This window comes from Aythya marila (genome assembly GCF_965140915.1).
Source record: "Aythya marila genome assembly, chromosome: 1".
In the NCBI taxonomy this organism is placed as follows: domain Eukaryota; kingdom Metazoa; phylum Chordata; class Aves; order Anseriformes; family Anatidae; genus Aythya; species Aythya marila.
In genome coordinates, this window is record NC_139042.1 from 35,649,568 (window position 1) to 35,675,321 (window position 25,754).

Genomic DNA, 25,754 nt, shown 5'->3' on the forward strand with positions numbered 1-25,754 from the left:
ACCTCCAAGAAAATAATATGACAAATTAATTCAAGAGAAAGTTCATCACACTGGGTAAACCAAGTAGAAAACATGAACTATAGTAAAATGAAGTGCAATTGAACATTTAGATTTTGGCACACACAAACATATTTCATGAAGCATTTGATCATCAAAATACAGCATTCAAAATCAACTTACAGTAACACTGTGAAGCTAAGTTAAAGCACTTAATAAAGTTAAGAGATTTCATAAACAATTTCATAACACAGTTTTCATAAAGTAGTTCTTGGATCTGTGCAAGTTAAAACAAAAAAACTCTATATTAATACGTGATAATATCTATGTTCTGAGACAGCAGTCTGGAGTACGTGAAAGAAAGAACACGCAGGAAAATAAAGTAGTTTATCTAAAGAAAACCTAAAGTCTGGAAGAGAAGATAAGAGTAATAAAGGATTTATTTTATACTTACTGCTGAATGAACAGAAAACATAAAAGTGCAATATGATTTAAAAAGACAAGGATAATTGCAGAAACCAAATACACACACAAAAAACCTCACACCACAAAACTCTCATAGAGGGAACCTGAACTGCTTAGAGTCTTGCCCTCAATGTCTTTAAGCCAACAGCAAAAGTTAATTAACTCACATTGAAATAAAACACAATATGTTAACAGTCACAGCATGCCAGTATCTTCTGTGTCTAGCTGTTTCTTTCAGAGTAACAAATCTTGACTTTGAATTCAAGGCCAGGAGGATAAAAGAAGGTTTGCGTTATAAAGATTTTATTATCACTCAAGTAGTAATTATCAGTTTATTCACTATTTTGGCTGTTTCTTGGGAGGCACATGGTTTAGTCTTTCCCCTGAGCACAACTTCAGAGTAAATTAACATGATCTCTGAATTCTCTGAAATACCATAACTATGAGATACTACTCAACTAAATGATAAACCTCAAAGTCTTGTATTGCGTGTTTGATTCTCTTCACTTGAAAAGAAGAACAAAAATGAAGCAAAACATTTTATATGTATGTCAGCAGCGGTACATGGTCCTTAAATGAACAGGAGTTCTCAGCCTGCTTCCCAACAAAAAAAAAATTAAAAATAACTTATGCAATTTTTTTTTTTTTTTTTTTCAAGACAGAAATGAACTCATGGCACCAGGGGCTGTCTCGCCAGCACCAAACGCTGGTTTGGAGGAGAACATTGCTGGAAAAACATTTGGTGATAAAAACTGGTTGTAGCTTGATCCCTGAAGTCAGCTCCACTAGACTCACCATAGCTGTGACGCTAGAAAAATGATACCTAATGATGTTTTTTTATGTTTTCCATAGAAAACGAAGGAAAGCACACACTTGCATTAATCAGTGAGAATCTAGTTGTTCCTTCAGAAAAGAAAACCCACAAACAAATATAGCAAAACTTGACCTAGACTGCTATATTCTAGCTCTTCCCATCAGATGGGGCTGAGACAGTTTAACTGAATTGGAAATTTGTAAATTTTTAAAGAGCAAAAGACAGACTTCTAGGTTGGCTGAGGCTCAAATACAGAGGAAAAAAAGTAAAGAAAAAAAATAGAAAAATAGCAAATCAAGCATTAAGCTATGTGGAATTAATTTTTAAATGTCTTTTTTTTTTAAATCAATATTTACTCTTGACAAAATGGCAAAAATATTTGCTATTTAAATTTGCATTTTACTAATTTGATTAAAATGCATAACCCAGCATGCAATTGTCCTATTTCCCCAATCAGTTACACATATATTACTGTTGGAATGATTTAGCTTGGTCCATACCTTAGCCAGCCATGGTTAAATTTACCGGTACAAATCCATCTCTACAGGCATTTTGCCGTAATTTGTCTGACTCAGAAAAAACTGCTGAAGTTTTTAGATGTGTGCTTATCTCTATCATCCTAGCAAACATGGTTCGAAACAAGGTTATCAGAGAGGAGCATCACGCTTAGTCTACTTTGTTCAGCACAGGACACTTTAATTTCTTTCAGAAAAACTGATATATAAACCTCTCTGCTACATAAACAATCTACCCTTTTGATTTTCTAGTATCTAATTTAATGGAAACCGTGAACTTTTAATATTATGGAAAAAAAGTACAGCTTTTAGCAAGTTCAATTCCAGAACAGACACCAATTTGATATATACATATATACATATATATATATATAAAAGTATATATATATATGTATATATGTATACATATATATGTATAAGAAAAAGTAATGTTTCATGCTTACATAAAACATGATGAAAAAAATCATAACAAATCAATGAAGTTTTACAGAAAGGGTGTCCACTTCTGACAAGCACAGAAGGACTTGCCTTCAGTGGCACCAAATAGCACAAGACAAAACCAGAAAATCAAGCTAGACAAAGTATTTTTAACATATTCCATTATTAACTTTTTTCTCTTTTCCTGTGATGCTTATCATAGTGTCATCTAAATGTATATGTGAGCTAGATTCATGTTATGGCATAGGTAAAGATGAAATAATGTTGGTTTTTCCCCCTTTATCATAATACTCTTTCTAACATCGTTTTTCCCTTCAATTTGTCATTTACCATCTCCTCTCCAAACATCTCCGCTTTAAGCTGACATCAACCAGGGACTCTACCAATGGCATTTATTCATTGATCAATTAATTTATTCATTGATATTCATACAGAAATTTCATTTCTAGCTCGCCACCCATCTCTTCTAGTGATTGAGATATGGGCCTACGAGAAAATACATTCTTAGGAAGCATATATATCACAATATATTACTTAAATTTTGAACGTAAGAGACTCTAAACTAAACTTGGTACATCTGACTTCTAATTACATCTGCTTTATGATGGAATTTAATATTAAGACTATTATTCCAGATCAAGGAAGAAATTTGGGGAATCTATGATAGTTTTTTCACCCTTCAGGGGAGATGAAAATAAAGGGAAGGAGATAACTTCAGTTGATTCAGAATCTCGAGTGTTGCTCTCATATCCTATACATGTACTCCAGATATTCTAATATGTAGGTACAAATATTTGATATCCACACAGACAACTACCAAAAATAACTACATATTGTTACAATGACATGGTACTCAATGACATGATACTTTTTCCCTGAAGCCAAAGATACTAAAAGAATTCTAAAATAATTTCTTCCTTCCAGGGGAAATCATCCTGGATGAAGCTGTCAGTGATCACCTTAGCTTGAAAAAACTAGGAATGAACAACGAAAAGACCTATATGGATGTATGAATCCAGGAAAAGAAATAGCCTTATTCTGTGTTTGTCTGGATAAAACAATTAATAATTATGAATTATGAGCTATATACATGGTATTCCCTTATTATTTTTCAAATAGAGCATCAACCACCAACAGTCAACCAGGAGTGTTATATTTTCTCTCTCACTTTAGAAATTCAACCTGGGAGATATAATAAACATATCTTCCTACTGGGAATGTGAAAGGTGACTGTAAGTACTCTGGATAAAGCATACTATAAAACATAGGAGGAAGAAGGCAGAACAGGTTAACACAATGACAACTACAGTATTTCATTCCTATTTACATATAGAACAGAAAAAAAAATCAACGTGCATCAGGTATAAATGACAAGGTTTTTCGTGGTGGGGTGAAGCTGCAGGGGTGGCCTCTGTGAGCAGAGCCCAGCAGGAACGATCTGTTCCTGAAGGACTGCACCCCATGGTACAAACCCATGTTGGAGCAGTTCTTGAAGAGCTGCTGCCTGTGGGAAGCCCATGAAGGATCAGTTTGTGAAGAACAGCATCATGTGGGAGGGATCCCACGTGGAGCAAGGGCAGAGAATAACCATAAAGGAGCAGTGGGGACAAAGACATTGAGTTTGTTTTGTCTGTTACGATAATTGCCGAGCGATCTCCCTGTCCTTACCTGAACCCTTGAGCCTTTTTTCATTGTATTTTCTTCTCCTTTCCCTTTGAGGAGGTTGAGCAAGAGTGGTGGAATTCAGATGCCCAGCAGGATAAAACCACCATATTATGGAAATTCAAAAAATGGCTCCATATCTTCCAGTGAACCTTGCCACAGAAAATACTACTTTTTTGTTTCTTTTATCTAAATTAGCTTTTTAAAGAAAGAGGATGTGGCAATCAGGCCTTCCAGATCCATGGGTATGTCCACCTACACATTTTTTTTTTCTTTTTTACTATACCACCTCTTCATGTTTACAAAAAATAAGCTCTTATTGCTTTAAAACTGTATTTCAGGCAAGAAAATTAAAAATAGTGTTAACAAAAAAGAACTCACCACAATTCCAAACTGCTCTGGTTCAGACAAATTATTGTACTCGCTCTTGAACTTGGACAATGCATTCAATTGTTCTTGTTCCGGAAGATGTTTTATTAAATTCTATCAAAAGAAAAGGAAGGAGGCTTATAAATCTCAGATTCTGCATTGCTTTTATAATTGCAGGTAAATGGTATTAGTTACGCATCACTAACATGAACTCCAAAGACAACACTCCTGTGCCAAAGTTGATAGAAAGTAAATAGGTAACCCACAAATTCAGGTTACCAAGTGTAAAAAGCAAATTATTAAATGCCACTATCTTCTGCTGATTCTTTGAACATACATGTTTCTGTTGTCTTTTACTAAATACCATTTTGTAATGAGTATGTTTGATATGCCCTGTGTAAACAAAACGAAAGAAGTAAATAGGACAGGGAAGGCAGAATAAGAATTTCAGCTGTAACGTACCTAACTAAAGTATGGCAAGAATGATTAATGCTAGGAAAAAAAAAAATATATTTTGAGAATGGATAATTTACCTTCTAGTATTTCAGAACAAAAGCAGACTGTAAGGTGATGACAGGTAAAGCAATGCCTGTATCTACAAAATCTTAAACCCACTGAACACTACTTAGCATGCACACTTTCCAGAAGTAGGACTTCAGAGATGGTACCCAGCTTCAGCTCAATTCATAAGTCCATATGGGAAGCTTAGGCACTTACATAAGTGAATGCCTTGTGAACACAAGAGTCTAAACATGACACCTTCATCTGATCATCTAAGAAGACTTCAGACTCCCTGGAGCTTCCAGAGCACTTCAGCACCTCCACTTACATATAGTCATTTGAATTTAGGCACCTGAATCCCACATAAATTACCAGCTAGGTAGAAGGTACTTCTCTGAGCTGAAGTAAAGATGCAATCCTTCTAACACTGATTCAGGTTGGGCAAACACAGCTGTACCACTACCAACTACCATATTTTCAAGAATGGATCAGAAGGACTAATTGTAACACTTTCCCATTACTCTGTGGAACAGCAGACACTTAAGTCAAAATCTGTTTTATTACTCTGCAAGCAAATAGTTTTATTGCTATGCAATCAACAAAATCATTTAGTCAAGTTGGTGAACAGGATCTCCCTCTGATAGCCTTAAAAAAATAAATGAAAATACTAGATTTGTAATTCCAGTATACATGTATCCAAAGTATTAATGGTTTTTAAAACCAGCTTGAACACTTTGATACTTCTTTTAGTTTTCCTATACTCAATCTCTTAGCTCTTGTACAATCACCATTTTATGGTAGTTTAGCATTTATCAAACCTTTTTTTTCTGGTAGATAAGAACTAGACAGTACTTCATCACTGTTCTGTTTTGGTGTAAAAACAGTCGCTATTTTAAGAACTGAAACACTACTTTGATTCTAAGGACTAAGATAAGTAATTTGTTTTAAAGCATTTTGTGTCATCCACTGTAAGGACAACATAGTTTATCAAGAAAGTAAAGTCAGCAAATAAAAAAAGAAAAGCTAGACTTATGTGCAAGGACCAAAATAACCAAAGAAAGAGTAAATGATAGTCAAAGAATGAACTGTTTCAACAAACACTCCACTCTCAGATAAGGATTTTGGTAGAAAAAAGGAAACCAGTAAAAATGCAGGAATGATGAGGCTTAAAATAATAATGCAAAGTTAAATTTTATGGATCCGGTTTTGAACGTGCCAGACTAACTTTCAGCATGAAGAATTTATGACGGTAGTCATATATATCCTTGCTGTTATTACAATTGGAAAACATTTTTGTAAAAAATAAAAAAGGCTACAAAAGGCTACATCTATTAATTATGAATTAAGATGTCCAGCACTAAATCTATAAAATTCAGCAGACATCAAAGGGCAGAGAGATTTCAAGTGTAAAAGGCACATTTTAAATTAGGTTTTGATAACCTACTTTTTTCTGTCTTGATATATACATAACAGTTATTGCCAATACTTTGAATATACTACAATTCCTTAATTTTTATTGAGATTAAAAGGTCATTGTTTGATAATAAAATAATTTTCGCATGTAGAAAGACCGATCACAAAACTTTTCAAAAAGAGGAACAGTCAAGTGTTGTATGAATGTTTTCAATATTGAACACCAAAAAAAAAAAAAAATCGAAGCAGCAGCTGGTATCAAAGCGGCTTTATGGTGTTCAGATAAAGCTTTTGAACTACTAGAGATGAAATACATTTTGAATATCAAACAGAGAATAAGGAGAATAAGCAGGAGAAAGAATTTTGACTAAGTCACGGGAAACATTCTGATAATTAGTCAATGACTATTTGGATTACAGCATAAATTTCAGAGTTCTGATGTCTTTCAGAAGTATATTAATTTTTCAGAAGTATATTTCAGAAGTATATAAATTCTAACAAGAGAAGGGAGGGGAACAGGATGAAGAGAGACACAAATTATACATTTTACTTATGCATTCTGTATAACAAAAAGGTAGGATTAAGGACAACTCTCCAACTTCAGAAACTGTGACATTAAGATTTACTGGGCAATATTAACAGCTAGACAAAAAAAAATGGTGAAGATGAGAAATTTCTGAAAAGGAGAACCAACAAAATATTTAAGGTATCATATAAATATGTAAAAACAGCCACATGCATACAAACCTATGTATGCTTTTGCTCTTCTCAGAATAACAAAATACACAGAACTACATTTTCATTGGATATCCAAACCCAACACTATTTTAGGTTTTTAAAAGCAGACATGCTTTAAAAGAGACAATACAGATGGATATTTTAATTTATTTAGTAACCTCAGCATATGTGAGGGGGAATACTAGATTTTTAAGGCAATGAGACACACGATTCAACCACTTTCAAAGGAGGATAGATGTCTAAGTGCTTTTCGAGGTTTGAACTTAGATGGTACCATTTTCAAAGTCCTTACTGAACTGTTTTACTCAGAAACGAGAAGCTTGGATAAAGCCATTTGACAGTAATGATTACACACAAACTTGCAAAGTAAATTTGGAGCTAATAAGTCTCACTGAATTTTCCATTTCATTTAGGCTTGATAATGTATAATCACCTTTTAAAAAAAAAAAAAACAAGTGACCTGAAATCATCCAGCAGCATGCCTTGTTACATATATATAACTTTCAAACAGGATACTGTGAGCATTATTACTTGTATTCTACTACACTGACTTTCAGTCAGTCGCAGCAGTTGGTAATATCATTGTCTTCTTGTAGGACATTATTCCTTACTTCACTTTTGGTCCTTCAATGTCTCTTATCCTTTTTTTTAATAAAATTGTTCCCTCCCCTACAAAACCAAACACAAAAGGACTCAAACACTAACTTGTCCAAGACTGTAGACTCTCATTTCTGATCTCAAAAACACGAAAAACGAAAAAAATGTTTCGTTTTCTTTGAATTACACACAAGGAAATAATACATCAAGTTGTCAGTTTTTCATAATATTGATATATAATATATATTACAGACAGGTTGCTTCACAGTATTATTAAGGATGTAATATCATTAAGAAGCTGAATTTTCACCACTGGAAAGAATGATAAGGTCAAACAGCATGATAGAGATTCAGAGAAAACATGGAAACTCTGAGACAGAGGTCAAGCTGAACATAACAGTGTAGCATATTCTACCTCTCAGATTGTCATGCAGTTCTACAGAATCTCAGCTATTACCCCACATATTTATTTTATATACATAAAGAGACAAATCATGCATCTTCTAAGCACAGAGAAAACCTTGAAAAAGAAAAGGGATGTAAGCACAAACTAGCATCAACAATGAGCTCTAAGGCATAAACTACTCTGTTCATCCTAATAACCTTAAAGCAATACATAGTTTCAGTGGCAATATTAACTGCATCTTGATGCTCCATTTTCCAACAAAATAGAAAGAATTACACAATGATATATACATGCAGTCACTGGAGATGATGGCTCATCTTTCTTCTTTCAAATATTTCCTAAGAAAAACATCCCATCCTGCAAATCATTCAGTAGACAAATTCCCTTTAAAGGAAAGTGAAGTCTAAATAGCTCAACAGAGTCTAAAGATCTTTGAAATCCAAGTGATAAAAGATGACACCCAAACTGCATAGTGCACGAAAAGGTACATGTCGAACATACAGTCTCCTCAGTAGGATCTTATTTTGACATTTCAATATGGCGAACATTCAATTTGCAGGCAAAGCATGCAAAAATTAATTTTTTTGTTTTGTTTTGACCTTTGAATCCAAATTGCTACTTGTTGCAGTGTGAGTCATACATTTGAATCTCGGGAGTCTGAATGTTACAACTCATTTTATCTCTTTTTATTACCTATATTTCTTTCTTCACTAATCAACAGATCTGCAAAAAGCTTATGCTTCTAAAAATCTAACTTTATCTTTTTGGGATGTTTCAGCAGGGACTCGTGCCCATCTCTCCAACACACTTTCAGGTGTGTTGTACATGTCAATAATCTAAATACTCCTTAGGGAACACCTACACTACATTACTAGTACATTGTTCACAATTAAAACTTGGTATATAGGAGCCATAATTACAAAAAATTGAAGTTCATCACAATATATAGGAATCCTATCCAAAAGAATGGCAATCTTGGTCTACAGAAGGATCCCTGCAAATCTAATTAAGCGTCATCAAGATGACTGTGGGACATGGCATACAACTTGGGGACACAGCAGAGACGTTCAGAGAACTGCATTTGTGCAAGTTTAACAGAACTGGATTCAGGGGAATTTAATGTAGTCTTCAGGTTCCCAATGAAAGATATATCAGGAAGATACCTGAAAGATATATAAAGAAGATATAATACGGCTCGTCTTGGAGGGGTGCAACAGAAGGCCAAGGTTTCAAGTGCCAAAAAAGAAAATTCCAGCTGGATAAACAAGAAAATGTTATTCCACCATAAAGGTAGTCCAACACTGGAAAATATATCCAGAAAGACTGTGCAATCTCAATCCTTGGAGATGCTCAAAACCTAATGGGAAAGGTCCTAAGCAATCTGCTCTAGTTGTCCTGGCTACGAGCAGAGACTGGACCAGATGACCTCCAGACATTTCTCCAAATGTTTTTTTTTTCCCCATGGTTCTAAAATAAAGCATTTGTATTAGAATTAGTTTTATGGAATTCTTCAACTTATCATCCTTTAAATAACTCTGCGAATAGAAAAACATAAGGAACTTTGAGTATCTTTTGTCTTCACACAGAATCATACTTTGAATAAAATAATATGGAAAAGAAAAACACTATCCAAATAAGCTCTAAGGAAGAAATGTGGTCAGTGTGGATGTCCTAAGGCAAGATTCTTAGTAAGAGGAAAGAGAAAAGAGAGAGTAGAAGAAAATATCCCTTTCCACCTAGTTTTCAACAAGAACAAAAGATTTGTGCAGCTGAGCCTGGGGTAAAAACAAATTTTAAAAGAATATACAGTAACCAGGGAACAAACATAAGCTGTTTGAATATACAAACAAAAATAAAATCAATTTAGGTTTAGATAATAGGAATACAGAAAGTAGAGAACATCAACTCAGCTACTTCCATAAAAAAATAGCTTTACAAATATAAAAAGAACCGGAGTTCACAGAAAAAAATAACTCTTGCAGTGATTTAATAGCCAAACAGTGTACATTAAGAGGCTTTTTAGGCACAGTTTTCTATTTGATGAGATGCTTACCCTGAAATACTGGGATTTCAAGTGTCAAATTTCCTTACCTGAATCATGGACTCTGACAGCTGTGTTTCATCTACTTCCAATATCATCATCTTGATTTCCTCATAAGGCACTCGGAAAGATCCAAGGAAAATTGCTGAAATAAATATTTAACCCACAATTAAAGAAAACAATTTATTTCTTCTTATAAAACATCAATTAAGTAGGGTATAGCATCTAAAGGTCAACAAACAATACACATAAGAGAAGTAATACACGTAAGAGAACAATTTAAAGTGTATTTTTATTTACTGTTCTCCAGTAATTCCAGCTTTCTCCATCCATTTGTCATGTGTAACATCTAGCATCAAAGAACACTTAGACAAGTCTACTTTCAACGACAGTCATTGCCACCATAGTATTTTGTACCAAGATGACAGTTAGGCTTTTTTCTTCAACAGTCTCATTAGTGCTTTCTCACAAAAAAAGCAGCTCAAGAAAATTACCACTACCAAAACCATATAAGCAGTTAATACATATATATACATACATATATTATTTTTTCATATAAACCTGTTTATTTCTTCACCATTATAAGATCATTTCTAATTTTATTTCTGCCTGCCTTTAGTTACCTATTCATTATACCACTCTCGTCTGCCAAAACTTTGGCTTCTTTATTTGTGTATTATTGTGCAGTGTACTGATTATTGCTTTCTTCTGCAAAGTGCATGAGGGTTGGCCAGACATCTTGTAGACATTACTGTCTTTATTGACTTTTTGGTTGTGTGGGCAGTAATCCTTAATGAATATGTTGAAAATAAAGACAGGTAGTAGATATTCAGCTGTATCCTATTTATCCTATTGCTTAGGATACCTAATGAAATAAACTCATTCTTAAATGAGAGATATTGTTTAACTGTTTTCTGGGTCTTTTCTTTTAACATATATTTTCAATTGTATTAACTTACATGTTTGAGTTTAATGCCACACATATAAAGCATACTCTCACACATTTAACCAAACAGTGGTTATGAGGTAGTCACACAAGAGAGAAAGACATTTTTAATGGAATATTAATATAACATTACTTTATCATAAAACCAAAATCTACTTACACAGATTCTGTGCAATCTTTGGGTCCAGCACTTTTAATTCCTTGATTCGTTTCTTAATGGATTTCTTTTCTTCAAAATCTTCCTCCTCTTTTTTTACTACCAAAGTAAGCACAAACACACTCACTGTTAGCTTTCGATATTTAGATGATATTTAGAGAAAACATTAATGAATACAGAACATATTTCCTGCCAAGTGTAGTCAATGCACAAAGAGAAGAACAAATCATTGAATATACAAACAAAAAATAGTGGTTTTGTATTTAGTGCTCTTAATCTTTAAGTTTTTGTTTGTCAGTCAAATTTGTCAGCATGTTAGCCTTCTAGAACAAGTTTGTTTGTTTAATATATGACTTGAATGAAGATGCTAATACTAATTGTAAGAGTTGTCTGAGGACATAAAAGAATCCTTAACATACCGTGCAACTGACTTCAGTCAACCTGGCCAGGTTAATACACTGAATTGGATTTTAACAGTAACAAAAAAAAAGGTAAAAAAGAAGGTACATAAAGAAGGTATGTGAATACCTCTCAACATTGAGCAATAAAGAAACAACCCCAAATTATGTGGTTTTGTGCCCCCTTGTCTAAACAAATAATTATCATAGACCACAGGCTCATTCAAAGACTAACATTACCTTGGAATATAAGTGAGTACATACTTATTAGCTATTTTCCTTATCTCCTCCAAAAAGATGGTTTTTTATATATATGATGTAATCACCTTGTTAGAAAATAACATAAAGGCAAAGTGATTGCATAAACACGCATTAACAGTGCTGGAAATTCTGGCTTATTCTTTCTTTTCAGATTATAGTTCATACAAATAGGATCTTCCAAACACATTATACAAGCTGAATTTATTTCTCATTATTTACACACTGTCATAAGAATTTTACTTAAAATAACACAGATGCTTGATAATGTGTTACTAGGAAAAGAACCATTCCAGCTATTATGGAAACAAAATAAAAGACCAAAAACAAACAAATCTTTCCTTATATCCAATCTCCATTGTTTTTTAATTCAGCACAAATCTTCACTGTCAAACGTTATTCACCCAATGAATTCCTATTATTTACCTAATTATCTAGCATCTGAAATTAGTTTCCAAGCTTTGCAGTATGATTGTCCTAAATTGTCACACATGCTTCAAATATTTGAGTAGAAAATATATGGTAATAAAAGTATATACCACTGTCTTCAGGAGATGGATATAAATGAGAAGGCTTGTCAGTAAGACTTGTCCTTTTGACAGTAGCCATATCATATACTTGCCTGCCTGATTACGGAATTATTAACCCCAAAATAGATAACCCAGTCTCTCTGATCTGGGAAGACATTCATCAAGCCTAACATTACCCTTGAATGCACCAAATCTTATATTTCAAAGATATATATTGAACCTATTTTGTGTTTTAGTGAATGGAATTGTTAGGATTACAATTTCTAGCTCATTAATGATTCCTGACAAAACCAGATGTAGTGTGAATTACCAGGAACACTTCCCTAAATTGGAATGACTTCTGTGGATTTTAAAAGAGAGCTTTGACAGCTACGACATTCTTAAAAAAAAATAAAAATGTATTTTTCTAAGCATAATAGGTTTTATTCAGGATAAGAAGACAGATTAAATGATGTCTTGATGTTTCTTGATGTCTTTGAGCTGTGTTGTCCAGTATGACTATTACCAAAGAGATAAGAACTTAAAGACCTCACAGAGTGATTGAAGGAACTGGATTCTAGTCCCTTTTGAGTTGGTGGACACGCAAATTTGAATCATCTTCCAAATCACTTTTAATACACTACACCTGCTTTTGAAGATAAGCCACAGTGCAGAAAACAACCTGGCTTTCCAAAAGATGGAATCACAGAACTAAGACATAAAACAGTCCTTGGAAGAAGGACAGATATCTAGGGTCCTGGCAAGTGGATTACGAAAGGCACAATCCACTTTAGTTATTTTCCTTGCCCTACCCAGAACCAGTTGGCCTTGAGTTTCTTTTAGCATGGATTTATCAAAGAGGTTATCATTCTCCTGTCCCAGGAAAACTGAAACACTTTGTTCCCTACACATGTGAAAACAAAGGAATAGGTTTGAACCATCAATCTGAGAACTCAACATCCTATGCTCACAATAGGAACAGAATGACACTAGAGCTACCAGACAAAAAGGAGGTTGCCACTAAAATTTCATTTTTTTTTCTGGCTATGCTTTTAGTATAGTCCTTACCAAATCCAGAAGGATGTGTTGGGGGCTGTGGATCTCAAAATCATACAACTGCTTTCTCCAGCAGTAACTCCTTATTGACTACATGCTTAAAACTGTCATTCTTAACAGTTTTGAGTTGCCTATCTAATCAGTGCTGCAGCTGCAGATGCCACTACATCCGTACAACTCTGTGGCACTGGTTCTACACCATTTTTATGTCTTACTAGTCTGAACCATAATGAAAATACAGTAATAATTTACATCTAGTCTGGAACATGACAAGTCGTTATTTTATAGGAAACAAAATAATTTCCTTAATAATAACACTAATATACTGTAATTACTTGAATTTACTTAAAATTGACCTGATAGCCTTGAACTAGGAATTAAATAAGGGCTGAAATCGAAACATATTTACATTTTTCTCAGGGTAGAAAACAGTATCCATGCACTACAAGTCTCAGAGATAATACAAAACTATACAAACATAAAAAAAAAAAAAAAAAAAAAAAAAAAAAACAAACAGCAGTTGCACACAATTTTAACTCTCAACTTTGATATCAAGAAACAATGCTGCAAATGAACTAATTCTCTCTGGAATTTTCACCAAAGAAGAGGTTACACACAAAGTTATAGCAATACTAAAGGTATCATAACCCTAAGGAAAAATATATAACTTACTCCAGGAACTCATGCAGGTATTGTATGCAGTTATACAATTATGCAACAAACTAAATTACTGCAAACTTACATGATACTTCTTCAGGAGAATTCAGGTCACATCCTAATGTTGTTGCCAGCAGAAAGAAGCAAAGCATACATATTACTTGTTTTCCCCATAGGAAATGTTGTACTTCGCAATGAAAACTCTGATATTTACTACTGCCTCTAGAAAATTTTACCTAGTTTGCTGACTAATTTATAAGAGAGAGGGGAAAAAAAAAAAAAAGAGAGAGAGAGAGAGACACAAAACTACTTCCATAAATGAAAAAAGAAGAAAAGGAAAAAGAAAAAAAATATATTAAAAATTGAATAGAGTATCTGAACCGGTGAAGTAAATATCTAGATTATAAAGAAAATAAGTAATTAGACTTTTACTTGGGGAGGGCACTGGGACAGGAAGGAAAGCATATAGAAAACAGAAAAGATAGAAAATGGAAAACTTCTGCTTACACGGGAAAAAGAGAAAGCAGCCCACTGAGAGTGGGCAGCTGCTACAGAAAAGAGGTGGCTATCGAGGATAATAGTGATAAGACATTCTTGTTCCATACAGAGAACAATCAAACCAGGTGATATCAAAATGCATATCCAGCTCTCATGGCTCCTGAAGCTGGACCATCATATTATACCATTGACTTATTTCAAAATCAGATGTCTTTTTTCAGGTATTATGCAACTAGACGGTAATGTCAGGTATTAATTCCTGTACACCCTCACATATTCTGTCTCCATGCTACACCTATTAGACTGTGGCCATACACATGGTCCAAGCATCAGACCTATAGCATCTTTGGCCAGTAGCACCTCATCTGATGCTCGGACGTCTGAGTCTGGGAAACAGAATGGTATAAACAAGCAGTCTTCATTGCACACCCTTCACAGTTCCAACCATAGTTCCTTACCTCCACAGTTCCACATCCTTACTAACATAAGGCCAAGATTAGCAGTTCTGAATGTGCAGGTGAACAAATAGCTCAAATGAGTTTTAGCTATTAGAAAGGTTGCTTTTTATTGCCTCTTTCAAATGTCTATCCATATACACATTCAACTGTAGTCAACTCTCTCCATCTGTGGCAGCGATCTGAATGAAATCAGAGCCTGATGGGAGTGGTGAGAAGACTATTTTACACATATGACATTGCATTTGGAAGTCTATAGCATAGTGCTTTATGAATATGTGGATGGAATCCTACATGAGCTAATTTATTGATATTTTACTCAAAGCTTTTCAGCCTATTTCTTCAGTATTCTAATGTACCACAAAATACCCACCTTATTAAAAATTATAACCCCTTAACAATAGGACAGGTATTTTGTGATACATAGAAATACTGAAAAAATATATATTTGCATGAGAAAATCATTGAAGCATTATAATATGTATGAGAGTTAAAGTAATTATAATATACCAATGCCTTTTCTTATAGCTCTGTAAAAGATAAAAACATCCAAAAAGGTGTTCCAATTTGTATTTATTACCTAGCACCTTTTATATTACTTAATACAGTCTTCTTTCAACTATTTCTTGTAAATGTACATCCCATTTAATGCATGTAAATAAGTACTTCAGCTTAGAATCTTTATAGGTGCATGCATCCTGCCCACTGAAACACTATACAATCATGGCATGAATAGGTGGAACAACACAAAAAATAAAACAACAAACAGGTAAATACATACGTATCACAGACAGACATATCAGGTCCTTGTTTGCAAGAAGACAATGATAACTGGCACAGGCTGATTCATATGACAAGAACTAGTACACTGGCAAAAGTGATTAAACAAATAGACTTAATGTTTGGGCTTTCAACCTCTTTTCTAGGAACGAACTCCAGAGTTTATAGTTACAGAGTACTGCTTTTGGGAAATCAGTCAAATAGCTAAACTAAGTCATTAGGCAAGGTTTTTTAAAGCAGAAATACTGTCTTAATTTTATTATTAAAATATAAATGCAGTTATACTGACCAAATAGTTTCTAAATGATTATAACTTATTCAAAAAACAATGACATTAGACTCTCTAACGTCCCTCTTCCATTTTTAATGAAGTTGATAAAATCTTAAAATAAAATCCAATTTTGAAATTATACATCTCAAGATCTAAAACCCTGTGAGCAATATGATATATATAAATCAGAAGAATTTGTTTCTTAGCTATAATCCAAACACTTGATTGATCCCACACTAGAACTGAAAGCTTTAATCGAGATTCATTCAACTCCAGGAATGACATAAAACTTCTATAGTTTTCCTGTGAGAGGAAGAGAAAGAAGATACAGATGTGCCTTCCGCTACAGTAGTGTTGGCTGAAACAGGAAAATTAAAACATACTTGTGTCCTCAGCAGTAAAGTTATTTCGTCTAGTTCCAGTGTACATACAATTCTCCTGTGATTTTCAAGACCTTCCCATTTTAAGATATATTCCTATCACCAAGACATAGCTGCTTTGGCTTACAAGGTTGACCCATCACTTGGCAAAAGCTATCAAAAGCAGAATAACAAGATCTGAGTGCAGTTGCACCTGAGGTGAGCACAGATGATCAAAGAAGTACAGCAATGTTACCTACTATTCCATGAAATAGGATGGCTGACAATTGTTCAACTCTTCCTTTCTGGGTCTGTTATCTGAAAGGAGGTATAGAACCTCACAAGTGCTGGACAATGAGCCAGCACAAGTCATTAAGTACAACAAGGCAACTGAAGCTGCAAGACTCAGTTACCAAAAGCAGTTAGAGCTAGAGCTAGATTGCTGCACCTGAAAACCTCTTCAGAGGAATAACTATGCTCTGTTGGATCCAAAGTCAATTTCTTCCATGGATGTAGAAGAAACAAGGAAGAAGTAAAAGAAGTAGTCTTCTTGCACAAGAACAAGAACTTGCTTCCTTGCAAGTCTTCATATATTAGCATTTCAGAGGCTGTCAAATTCACAAGCAAAATCTTTTCATTTAATAATCCTCAACAGATTGTTCTTCCATACATTTCTATAATTGTTTTTTATTTCTGATAAATTGTAAACATTGAAGTCCTTCAGCACAGTTCCCATTCTTAATTATGCACTGTACAAAGAAAGACTTAATTTTATTTGTCTCCATAATCTTGATCAGTTTTGCTATATCTCTACTATATCTTTTAATAGCAAGAACAACCATACAAAATATGTACGATGCAGCAAAGCTTGGAGTTGCACAGCAATGCATTTTTTTTCATTATTTTGTTTTTCTTTCCTAACAGCTCCTAAAATCCTACTTGCTTTTAACCATTACTGAGATAGAGAAGACTTCACCAGTGTATGAACCATTAATTAATAGTTAACTAATTCTGCCCTTTATTAATCATTTTCTACAATATGAGCACCATGGATATCAACTTCCATAATCACAGATCCTCAAACATGAGGATAATATGATCCTTTTCAAAAACTTTCACTGCATTTGCCAAGTGCTTCCTTTCCTGTGACACGGGCCTGGGTTCTAACTACAGTTTACACAGAACAGTTCATAGGGCAGTTTTAGAGCTGCTTCATCCTTCAGTTCCATTAGAGTTCTTGGGTGAATAACCCGTGGTCCTAGCAGTCTGTTCTGTCCATTTTATTGGTCTATTCTAAAACATCTACTGACAGTGCACGTTGGGATAGAACCTCCAATGGAACGCTTCCCCCAACATCCTCCCCAAAAAAATAATTTGTAGACAGTTTCACTATTGGATATATTGAAGTTATTTTAATCTTTATAATTTGGAAGTGGAAAAGAGGGTTGTTACTCAAAGTTTCTTTTATTTTTATTTGGTAGACATTAAAATTGGTAATTCATACTTTTCTATTGCATTGTTATTAAAGTCTTTCCCCATGCTCAAATTTCACTGGTATGAAAATTTTAACACCTTATCTCTAATTCAGTAAAGCAGTAAGAATTAGAAGAGCACCAGAAAGTGCTGAAGCCACTGAAATTTAAACACAATCATACTGTTAAGCAAATCTGAATGAAAAAGGGAACTTTCAAAGATGTGGCTTATGCTGCTCATCTATCTTCAGTAGTATACATTAAGCAGCATTAATGTGCCACAGCATTTCCCTACCTATGCTGTGTTGCTGGTTACAAGTAAGACTATTAGTTGAAAAAAATGTATTTTTTTTTAAATCTTCTCATGAACAATTCCTAATTTCCTTGATGTCAAAACTCTCTCAGTTTCACTAAATGGTTTCCAGAAGTTGGACAATGACTTATTTCTAGACCACAGTCCAAGGTACAAGCTATCTTTAGATCTCCTTACAGTGATTTTTTTTCAAATTGTTATTCTATTTATCATCATTTATTTACAGAAGTAAAAATGCCTTTTACCCATTCATATCTTTATTCACTGTACCGTCAAAAGTCATTTTATGATAATATATGTTTTTAGCCCTTGACTTTCAAAGATTCGAAGTCTGGACTGAGCATAAACCAATGTAAATCTTTTTCTCTTCTGTTTCTTGTACAACAATCATATCTGTTTGACTGAGTGAAACTTTTAATTTAAAAGCACACACGAAAGGTTAACCTGATGACTACGTTTAAGGACTCACTCAGGACTTACTCTTAACAAAATAGCTATCCTTGTCTAACAGACTCAAGTATAAGCTTCTCATACAATCATAAAACAGCCTAGGCTGGAAGGAACCTCAAAAGATCACCTAGTCCTACCTTTTGCTTATGCTTTGCAGATTCTTAAGAATGGAGAAGTAGAGAAGCATCACAAGTTTTTCAAACATCACTAATATTACCTAATTCTGTTAACGCTTCAGTAAAAAACAAGCTGTAACAAGCAATTTCACGAGGAAAGCAAGACCACAGTTATAACTCATTGCACAAACTTACTTGCTAAGTTACCTTCAAATTATTATTTTATCAGTGTCATTATTACTTTATCAGTATCTGATCGATAAGATCCTTGAAGTACTTTCCTCCAGTCCAAGAAGACTCTGAAGACAGAAAATCTCCAAAGCACTTCCTATGGCCAGAAAACAAATGCCTGTACAAAAAAAAGATTCACAGTACAAAGTATTTTAAAACTCTAGTTTGCCCTCCTGAGTTCTGCAAAGTCCTTCTCTCTTCAGTTTAGCTGTCTCTTCCTAGAGCAATTTCCTCTTGCCATTACCTCTCTCCCTTATTCCCCTTGAAGTCAGCGTCAAGTTTCCCACTATAAACACTTCACAGAAGTGAGAATTCAAGCACCTCAAGTCTGCAGTTTTACAAGTTTTCAGCTGTGGACAGAATGCAAAGGAGGGCAAAAAAAGTAATATTAATAATTATGGTACAGCATAGAGCACAGCAACAAGGGAGTTAGTGGAATTGTCCTACATTTCCCATTTAAAGCTCTTTCCCCTTAAATTTACAGTTCTTAAAATAAATAAATAAATATTTGGAAAATATGCTAGTCTGCAAAATCATCAGTGAAAAGAAACCTTAATTATTCACTAAATTGATTTAATTAGCAAGAAAAGTTATAATTATGAATCACACATATACCTTGAATTACAAAGCACAAAAAAAGTCAAAAGATTTTTCGAAATAATAAAAAGACTGACTTCAGATATAAATAATTACAGCGTGCAATGACCATTGATTCCATTACTTTAAATATTTGACCTAATTCAATTCAGAGGTTTAGATAGAGTTTATCTGGCATGTTTCTATTTCTGTATACACCACATGCTCACCCGTTAAGACATAAATTAATATGTACTTTTTTTTTTTTTTTAAGACCATAAATCTCCTTTTTTGTCTTTGTTTTATGAAGTGTATATATAGAACATAAATGAATTCATTTTTTTTGTATTAGTGCCAGTCTTTAAATTTAACGTCATATACTACTCCATCCTAAAAGATTAAAGAAATTTGGAGGATTACAGTTGTAGAGCAAGTTCCAGCAAACTACTCAAGAAGTTTACTATGTATTAAAAGTTCAAATACATTTTCAAACAAACTAACAAAAAAAATGAATGCTTTTATTGTTCTGATAGCAATATAACAAAGCTGAAAGCATCTATTTTGAGATTTACCAGTTTGCTAGCAAAGACCGTATTTAATGTAAGTGAAATCTCTTTTCTGTGCATATCATCTAAAAATCCTTTAGTTAAAATATACAAACCCAGCTTTTACACAGAAAAAGAAGGACAGTTTTCCTATCTAAGCCATGTTAAGCATATCTCACTTTAAATCCACATGACATTAGGAAAAAAATGCCATGTTAACCATAAATTTCTTTGTTCTAAATTATTCTTTGCCTCACATAAATTTTCCCATCCATGTAGTTAAAAATAAATGTTTAAATTAAATGTGTCAATGCCTTCTTAAAATATAAAGATTTTTGAGTATTACTTTGTATTAAGAGAACTATACAGGTCACCAGATGAAATACTGAAGCTGCAGTGTCATTACACAGCTCACATTAGGCAGACATAGCTTAACACCACTGATAACAGAAGTGAATCCATCCCTCCTCTTCCTCAACTCAGCTTTTCTCCTGGCTGTATATTCCTACCACTTATGAAAGAGGTAGTACAGGAGTAGGACAGGATTCCTAACAAGAGTATGAAAGAAGGTATCAGGCAGCTCTCTTCCCTTCGGCATCAATGAAGTGATGTGGCTGCCCAGATGCTCACAGAACATCACCTTGCAACCCCAGTTCAGCAGAAGCTGGGATTGCATTTGAAAAAGGCTGTTTCACCCATTTTCCTGACACTTTACACTGACCAGCATGCTTTTCTATCTGTACAGCAAATACCAGACGCTAGTGTTCAATCATATCGGTTCCCTGCCCCAGTTGAGTGCATAGCGACATAAACACTTGTGCCAAACTGAAACATGACATAAACCAAATTAATGACACTGACTAACGTTAAATTATAAACAAGAGTTACACATCTTCAATTACAAATTACCTTCACCTTTAAAGATACTTCTCTCAGAATATTACACTAGAACACCCTAATAAGACATTTTTTCATAATTAATTTTATCTCCTCAGCGTAAGATTTAGAGCAAACCAGAACCATCTATATCTACAGGTAAGTTGAAGACTCTTCTGACAGAAAAACGATTGCTTTAAAATCTCGTCTCCTTCCTTTAAACTGCAGCTTTAATTTCACTTCATAAATTCAGGATGTGCTGTACAGTCTTACCAGCACTCAGCTCTCAAAACCATTCAGTGCTTTACTACATATCCTTGCAGATGAATGATACGTCAAGATACAAAAAGGACAACTTATACTAATAATTATGTAAAAGTCATTTCATTACAAACACACATTGTGCTCTTTCGTAAGTGCTTTCATTAAATTCATTTTCAAAGTGTACACTATGTGTTCTGATGTTATTTTTAATTATTTTATTAACGTCTGATCTCACCTGAAAACAATTCAAGATCTTTTCAACAGAGAAACAGTGGATCAGGCTTTTAATCTAATTCATCAAGTGACTGCACACAAAAAAAAGACATGACAGCAAAAGAGATGTGGTAGTGCAAGGGCAGGAATGAATGATCTGATACAAGAGGCACAAAAAACTTACCAAGCTAGCATTGTCAGTTGCCTTACATACCAAAAAGAAAGAGGCAAAACTAACCTGACAGCAGATTGATCATTAATCTATGGGAAGAAACAGCAGTACATAAGACTCCAAAATTGAACGGGCTGAGGGGAGAGAACAACCAAAATGGGATTGCTAGGGCAGAGCTAGCATACTCTGAATGAAACTGAATGAGGAAGCCCCAGTCATCAGGCGGACTCAAAAGCTATGCAGACAACAGAAGGCCAAGGACATCACACATGATGGCACTTCCTCACACCAGCCCCTGAAGTACCTTGAACACCTGATCTGGATAGGTCATTTCTACCAACCTGAGATATCAGACATGATATCATCAGACACCAGCACATAATGAGTGTGCATTGTCTCTAGATCTCCAGGTTAAGGGCATTCTGCTGAATGGTAACTTGAAAGTAGCAGCAACACACTTGCAGGTCAAACGTTTAGGTTTGAGTCTTCAGCGCAAAACTGCTCACTGCTGCAGCCAGTGGAAGCTGCAAAACCTGGGAGGCTAGTGGCTATGGCAAGAGACGGGTGAACCACTGGAGATTTCCCATCCTGCATTTTGCAGCCAAGCTTCTTCTTCAAACGTTACAGTGGCACTTGGTGTTCACATTTACCTTATGTGGTATATGGGGACAGAGGAGAGAGGATGAAGTAAAGCAAATCTATCCTTTACTTGTAAATTTTTGCAACTGGAATACTAACCATAGTGTTGTCTAAGAAATGTAAAATAGGAACTCTCATAATCCAAAGACCAGGTCATTGGATCACTGTCCGCTGATATATGGAAACACAGCATACACACTTTTTATATTTCTATTAAACTCTACCTTCAAAATACTGAGCTGTTTTCTTAAAGATGCATTCACATGATAAGTGTGCCAGAACCTCTCTAATCTAGTTGACTGGAACCAATCTCGAGTTTAAATTTACTCATGGCTGTATTATCCTGTTCCACTTCGTTTAAACAGTTCTTTTCCCATCCTAATTCTCTTCTTCTAAAAGAAAAAGAAAACATCTTGCTACACATGATCTTTGCTTCCTCTTAATTAAAGAATTCAAATCCATTTTAATCCCTTCATCTGATGTTACCAGCAGTTTCTGTGCATCTGTGATTTAATCTGTCTCAGGTCTGGGACAGCAGAAGTGAAAAATCACATTACAAAGCATGAATTGCAAAGATATTAATGACGGTATTTCCCTACTGGAAACAGTTCTGTGAAATCCAGAATCTGTTCTGCTCTTTTCCGCTTAACTTTTTTTTTTTTTTTTTTTTTTTTGGGGGGGGGGGGCAACAACAGCTGATACATACATAAACACATACATGTGCATAAAGGCCAAGTAAAAGTAAACAATTCTAGTGCTAACCTTAAGCCTATGTTCAAATCCAGGCATAAGCATCTCCTCATTTAGGCTCTGATACCCTGACAACAAGAAAAAGCAAGCTCTATGCCCCGCTGTTATATAACGTAAAATGCATTTGAATAAACCAGTAAAGAGTTAGTTTACTTCAGACAGCTTCTTTCTTAGATGATTTATTACAAGTTTTCTGCTCTCTTGTGGCATACATGTACACTTGTTCTCATGTTCTCCCTTCTCAAACATCACTGGTACCCTCCTACTTTGTAAGAAGTCAGTCAGCTACTGTAGTTTTCCAGAAGGCATTAACAAAGGGGTACTAGCTAGGCTAAACAAAGATGGTAAGAAACATTTTAATGACTGCTGCAAAAGTTTAACAAGACAGTTACTACATGTTCAACCTATCCCACTGTAGTTGCTCTTCTCATCCTGCTGCCTGTATCCACCCATCTCCTACCCACTTCCTCCCAGCATCAGATACAGACCCTTTGGACTAAGGAGTCTGATGCTGAATACCAGGCAAAGGAAGCAGCATTTGGTAATGTGAACAAGTAATTGAACATATTGAGATTGCTGTTATGTACCAAAGTTCTGTTGATACCTACTAGCAAAATTATAGGTTAAGGTTTCTATAAAAAGTCCTATGGTTCTTACTTTGTTGATCATGTATGCAGTATGAATATCTTGAGATGGCTTGAAATAAAATTACAAGATCTTTCAGAATTGATGGACTTAAAACAGCAAAATTTGCTGACCATATTTGAGTATTTGGCTTTCTTCCAAATTTTAGCTTAATTCTGTAACTACTACTCATTTACCTTTTTACCTGTGCTACCCCCTTCAATTTGATAATGACTTCAAAGTCTGACATCACCAAGTTCATCTCTCTTCATATAGGCAACACATCATTTAGAGACTATGTAATAAATACATATTCCCCAAAATGATCCTTCAGAAACTCCACAAACAGCTTCATAGTCCAATACATCATTTTTCAGTATTCCATATCTCATCTTGAACATACCAATTTTTACACATCTGTGCTGATCCTACTTTTCATTAATGTTAGTATAGCACAGTGGCAATCCTACTGCAGGCAAAAGAGGTTAAACCTATCAAATTTACTTTGCTTAAAAAAACTATCATCTTGTCAAAAGACATCAAATTCTATCAACTGTCTGGAATAAATTATTATTAGTGTGCTGAATCTGCCCCCTCATTTTTTATATTCATAGAATCATAGAATGGTTTGGGTTGGGAGGGACCTTAAAGATCACCTAGTTCCAATTCTTTGCCATTGCCAGGGACACCTCCCACCAGATCAGGTTGCTCAAAGCCCCATCCAGTCTGGCCTTGAACACTTCCAGAGATAGGGCACACACAGCTTCTCTGAGCATCCTGTGCCAGTGCCTCACCACCCTCATAGGAAAGAAATCCATTCTCATATCTAATCTAAGTCTACCCTCTTTTAGCTTAAATCCATTACAACCTATCCTATCACTACACTTCCTGACAGACAGTCCCTCCCCAGCTTTCCTTCCAGTACGTAAAGGTCCCCTTTACGTACTGGAAGGTCTCCCCTGAGCCTTCTCCAAGCTAAAATACTTCAACCCTCTTTGCTGCTCTTCATGAGAGAGGTGCTCCAGCCCTCTGATCAACCTCCTGTCCCTCGTCTGGGCTCCCTCTAACAGGTCTGTGTCTTTCTTATACTGGGGGGCCAGAACTCAACACAGTATTCCAGGTGGGGTCTCGTAAGAGTGGGGTACAGGGAGGTTTGTGGCTAATACAAAGATGTGTGACCATGTAGTAAAGAACTACTGTTATTGTATAATAAAAAAAATTAAAAATAAAAAATCTTGATAAAAGATAAAGTAATTGATTCTGTGTGCTAGACTAATTATTCAGAATCTCTTAATATAGAAGCTGCATCATCATCAGTCTCATAAAACTATAGCACAGGCTTTGAAGAACAAGAATTCAAGAAGCTTTAATGATAAGAGCTTTGTTACGTGAAAAGTATTAGAAGTTTTCTGGAGAGAGTTTTGCGTGTATGCTAATTGGAAAGTCTTAATATTTAGCCTAAAACTGTATTCACAATGTTTGCCTGATATGCTAGCTTTGGTAGGTACACTGGATTTCCTATTACCCATTTTTAATGCAGAATTACATTTTCTTTTTCCACATAAGAGATTAACATTTGCAGTGAAGCTGCACTCAGTTTTATAGTACGGTGTGACAGCCAATGAAGATGAGAATTGACTTGCAATTCCATCATCACTTATACAAAAGGTACTAAGCCCTTTTTTCCCACCAAAAATAAATATTAAAACTTTGTTTTCCCACCAAAAATAATTATTAAAACCCTCAGTATTGCCTTGCTGTAACCACATTGCTATCTTCACTTAAAAATTTTATACCTCATTTCTGAGAAATGCAGTGGAATGGGTTTCTGAAAACTAATACACAATTTAATAGAGAAAAAGAACAATAGCGCTCTATAGTATAAGCTAAATCCAATGTCTTTAAGTGCACAAGCAATCCGAATATTAGGCTGAAACGAAATGCACCTTCAGCCAACATTTTTCATTGCTAAATCAAGAGCTGTCAATCAGCACATTTGTTTGTGTGGTCTCATTACTGAATACTGCTTCGATCTCAGCAGTCATAGTAAAGAATGCGGAGAGCGTAACTGTATCTACTTAACCTTCATCAACCAGCATTCATGCACCCTCATTAATTTTTTTCATCTCACTTTCAAGCATGACATGGCTCATACCAGAACAATAACTTGCTGATAATTGTTCAAGACAACAGCTGGACAGGAACAGTGCAGA

At 34.7% G+C, this 25,754-nt stretch overlaps 1 protein-coding gene across 1 annotated transcript in view; it reads right to left on the minus strand.

Annotated features, from left to right (window-relative positions):
• DIAPH3 (diaphanous related formin 3) overlaps positions 1-25,754 on the minus strand; it is a 237,025-nt gene that overhangs the window by 126,106 nt on the left and 85,165 nt on the right. Inside the window, exons 18-20 of the mRNA XM_082771110.1 lie at positions 11,063-11,158; positions 10,007-10,101; positions 4,273-4,374 (exon numbers count right to left, since the gene is read on the minus strand). Coding sequence (XP_082627236.1) covers positions 4,273-4,374; positions 10,007-10,101; positions 11,063-11,158 — 293 coding nt within the window. The remainder of the gene's footprint in view (positions 1-4,272; positions 4,375-10,006; positions 10,102-11,062; positions 11,159-25,754) is intronic.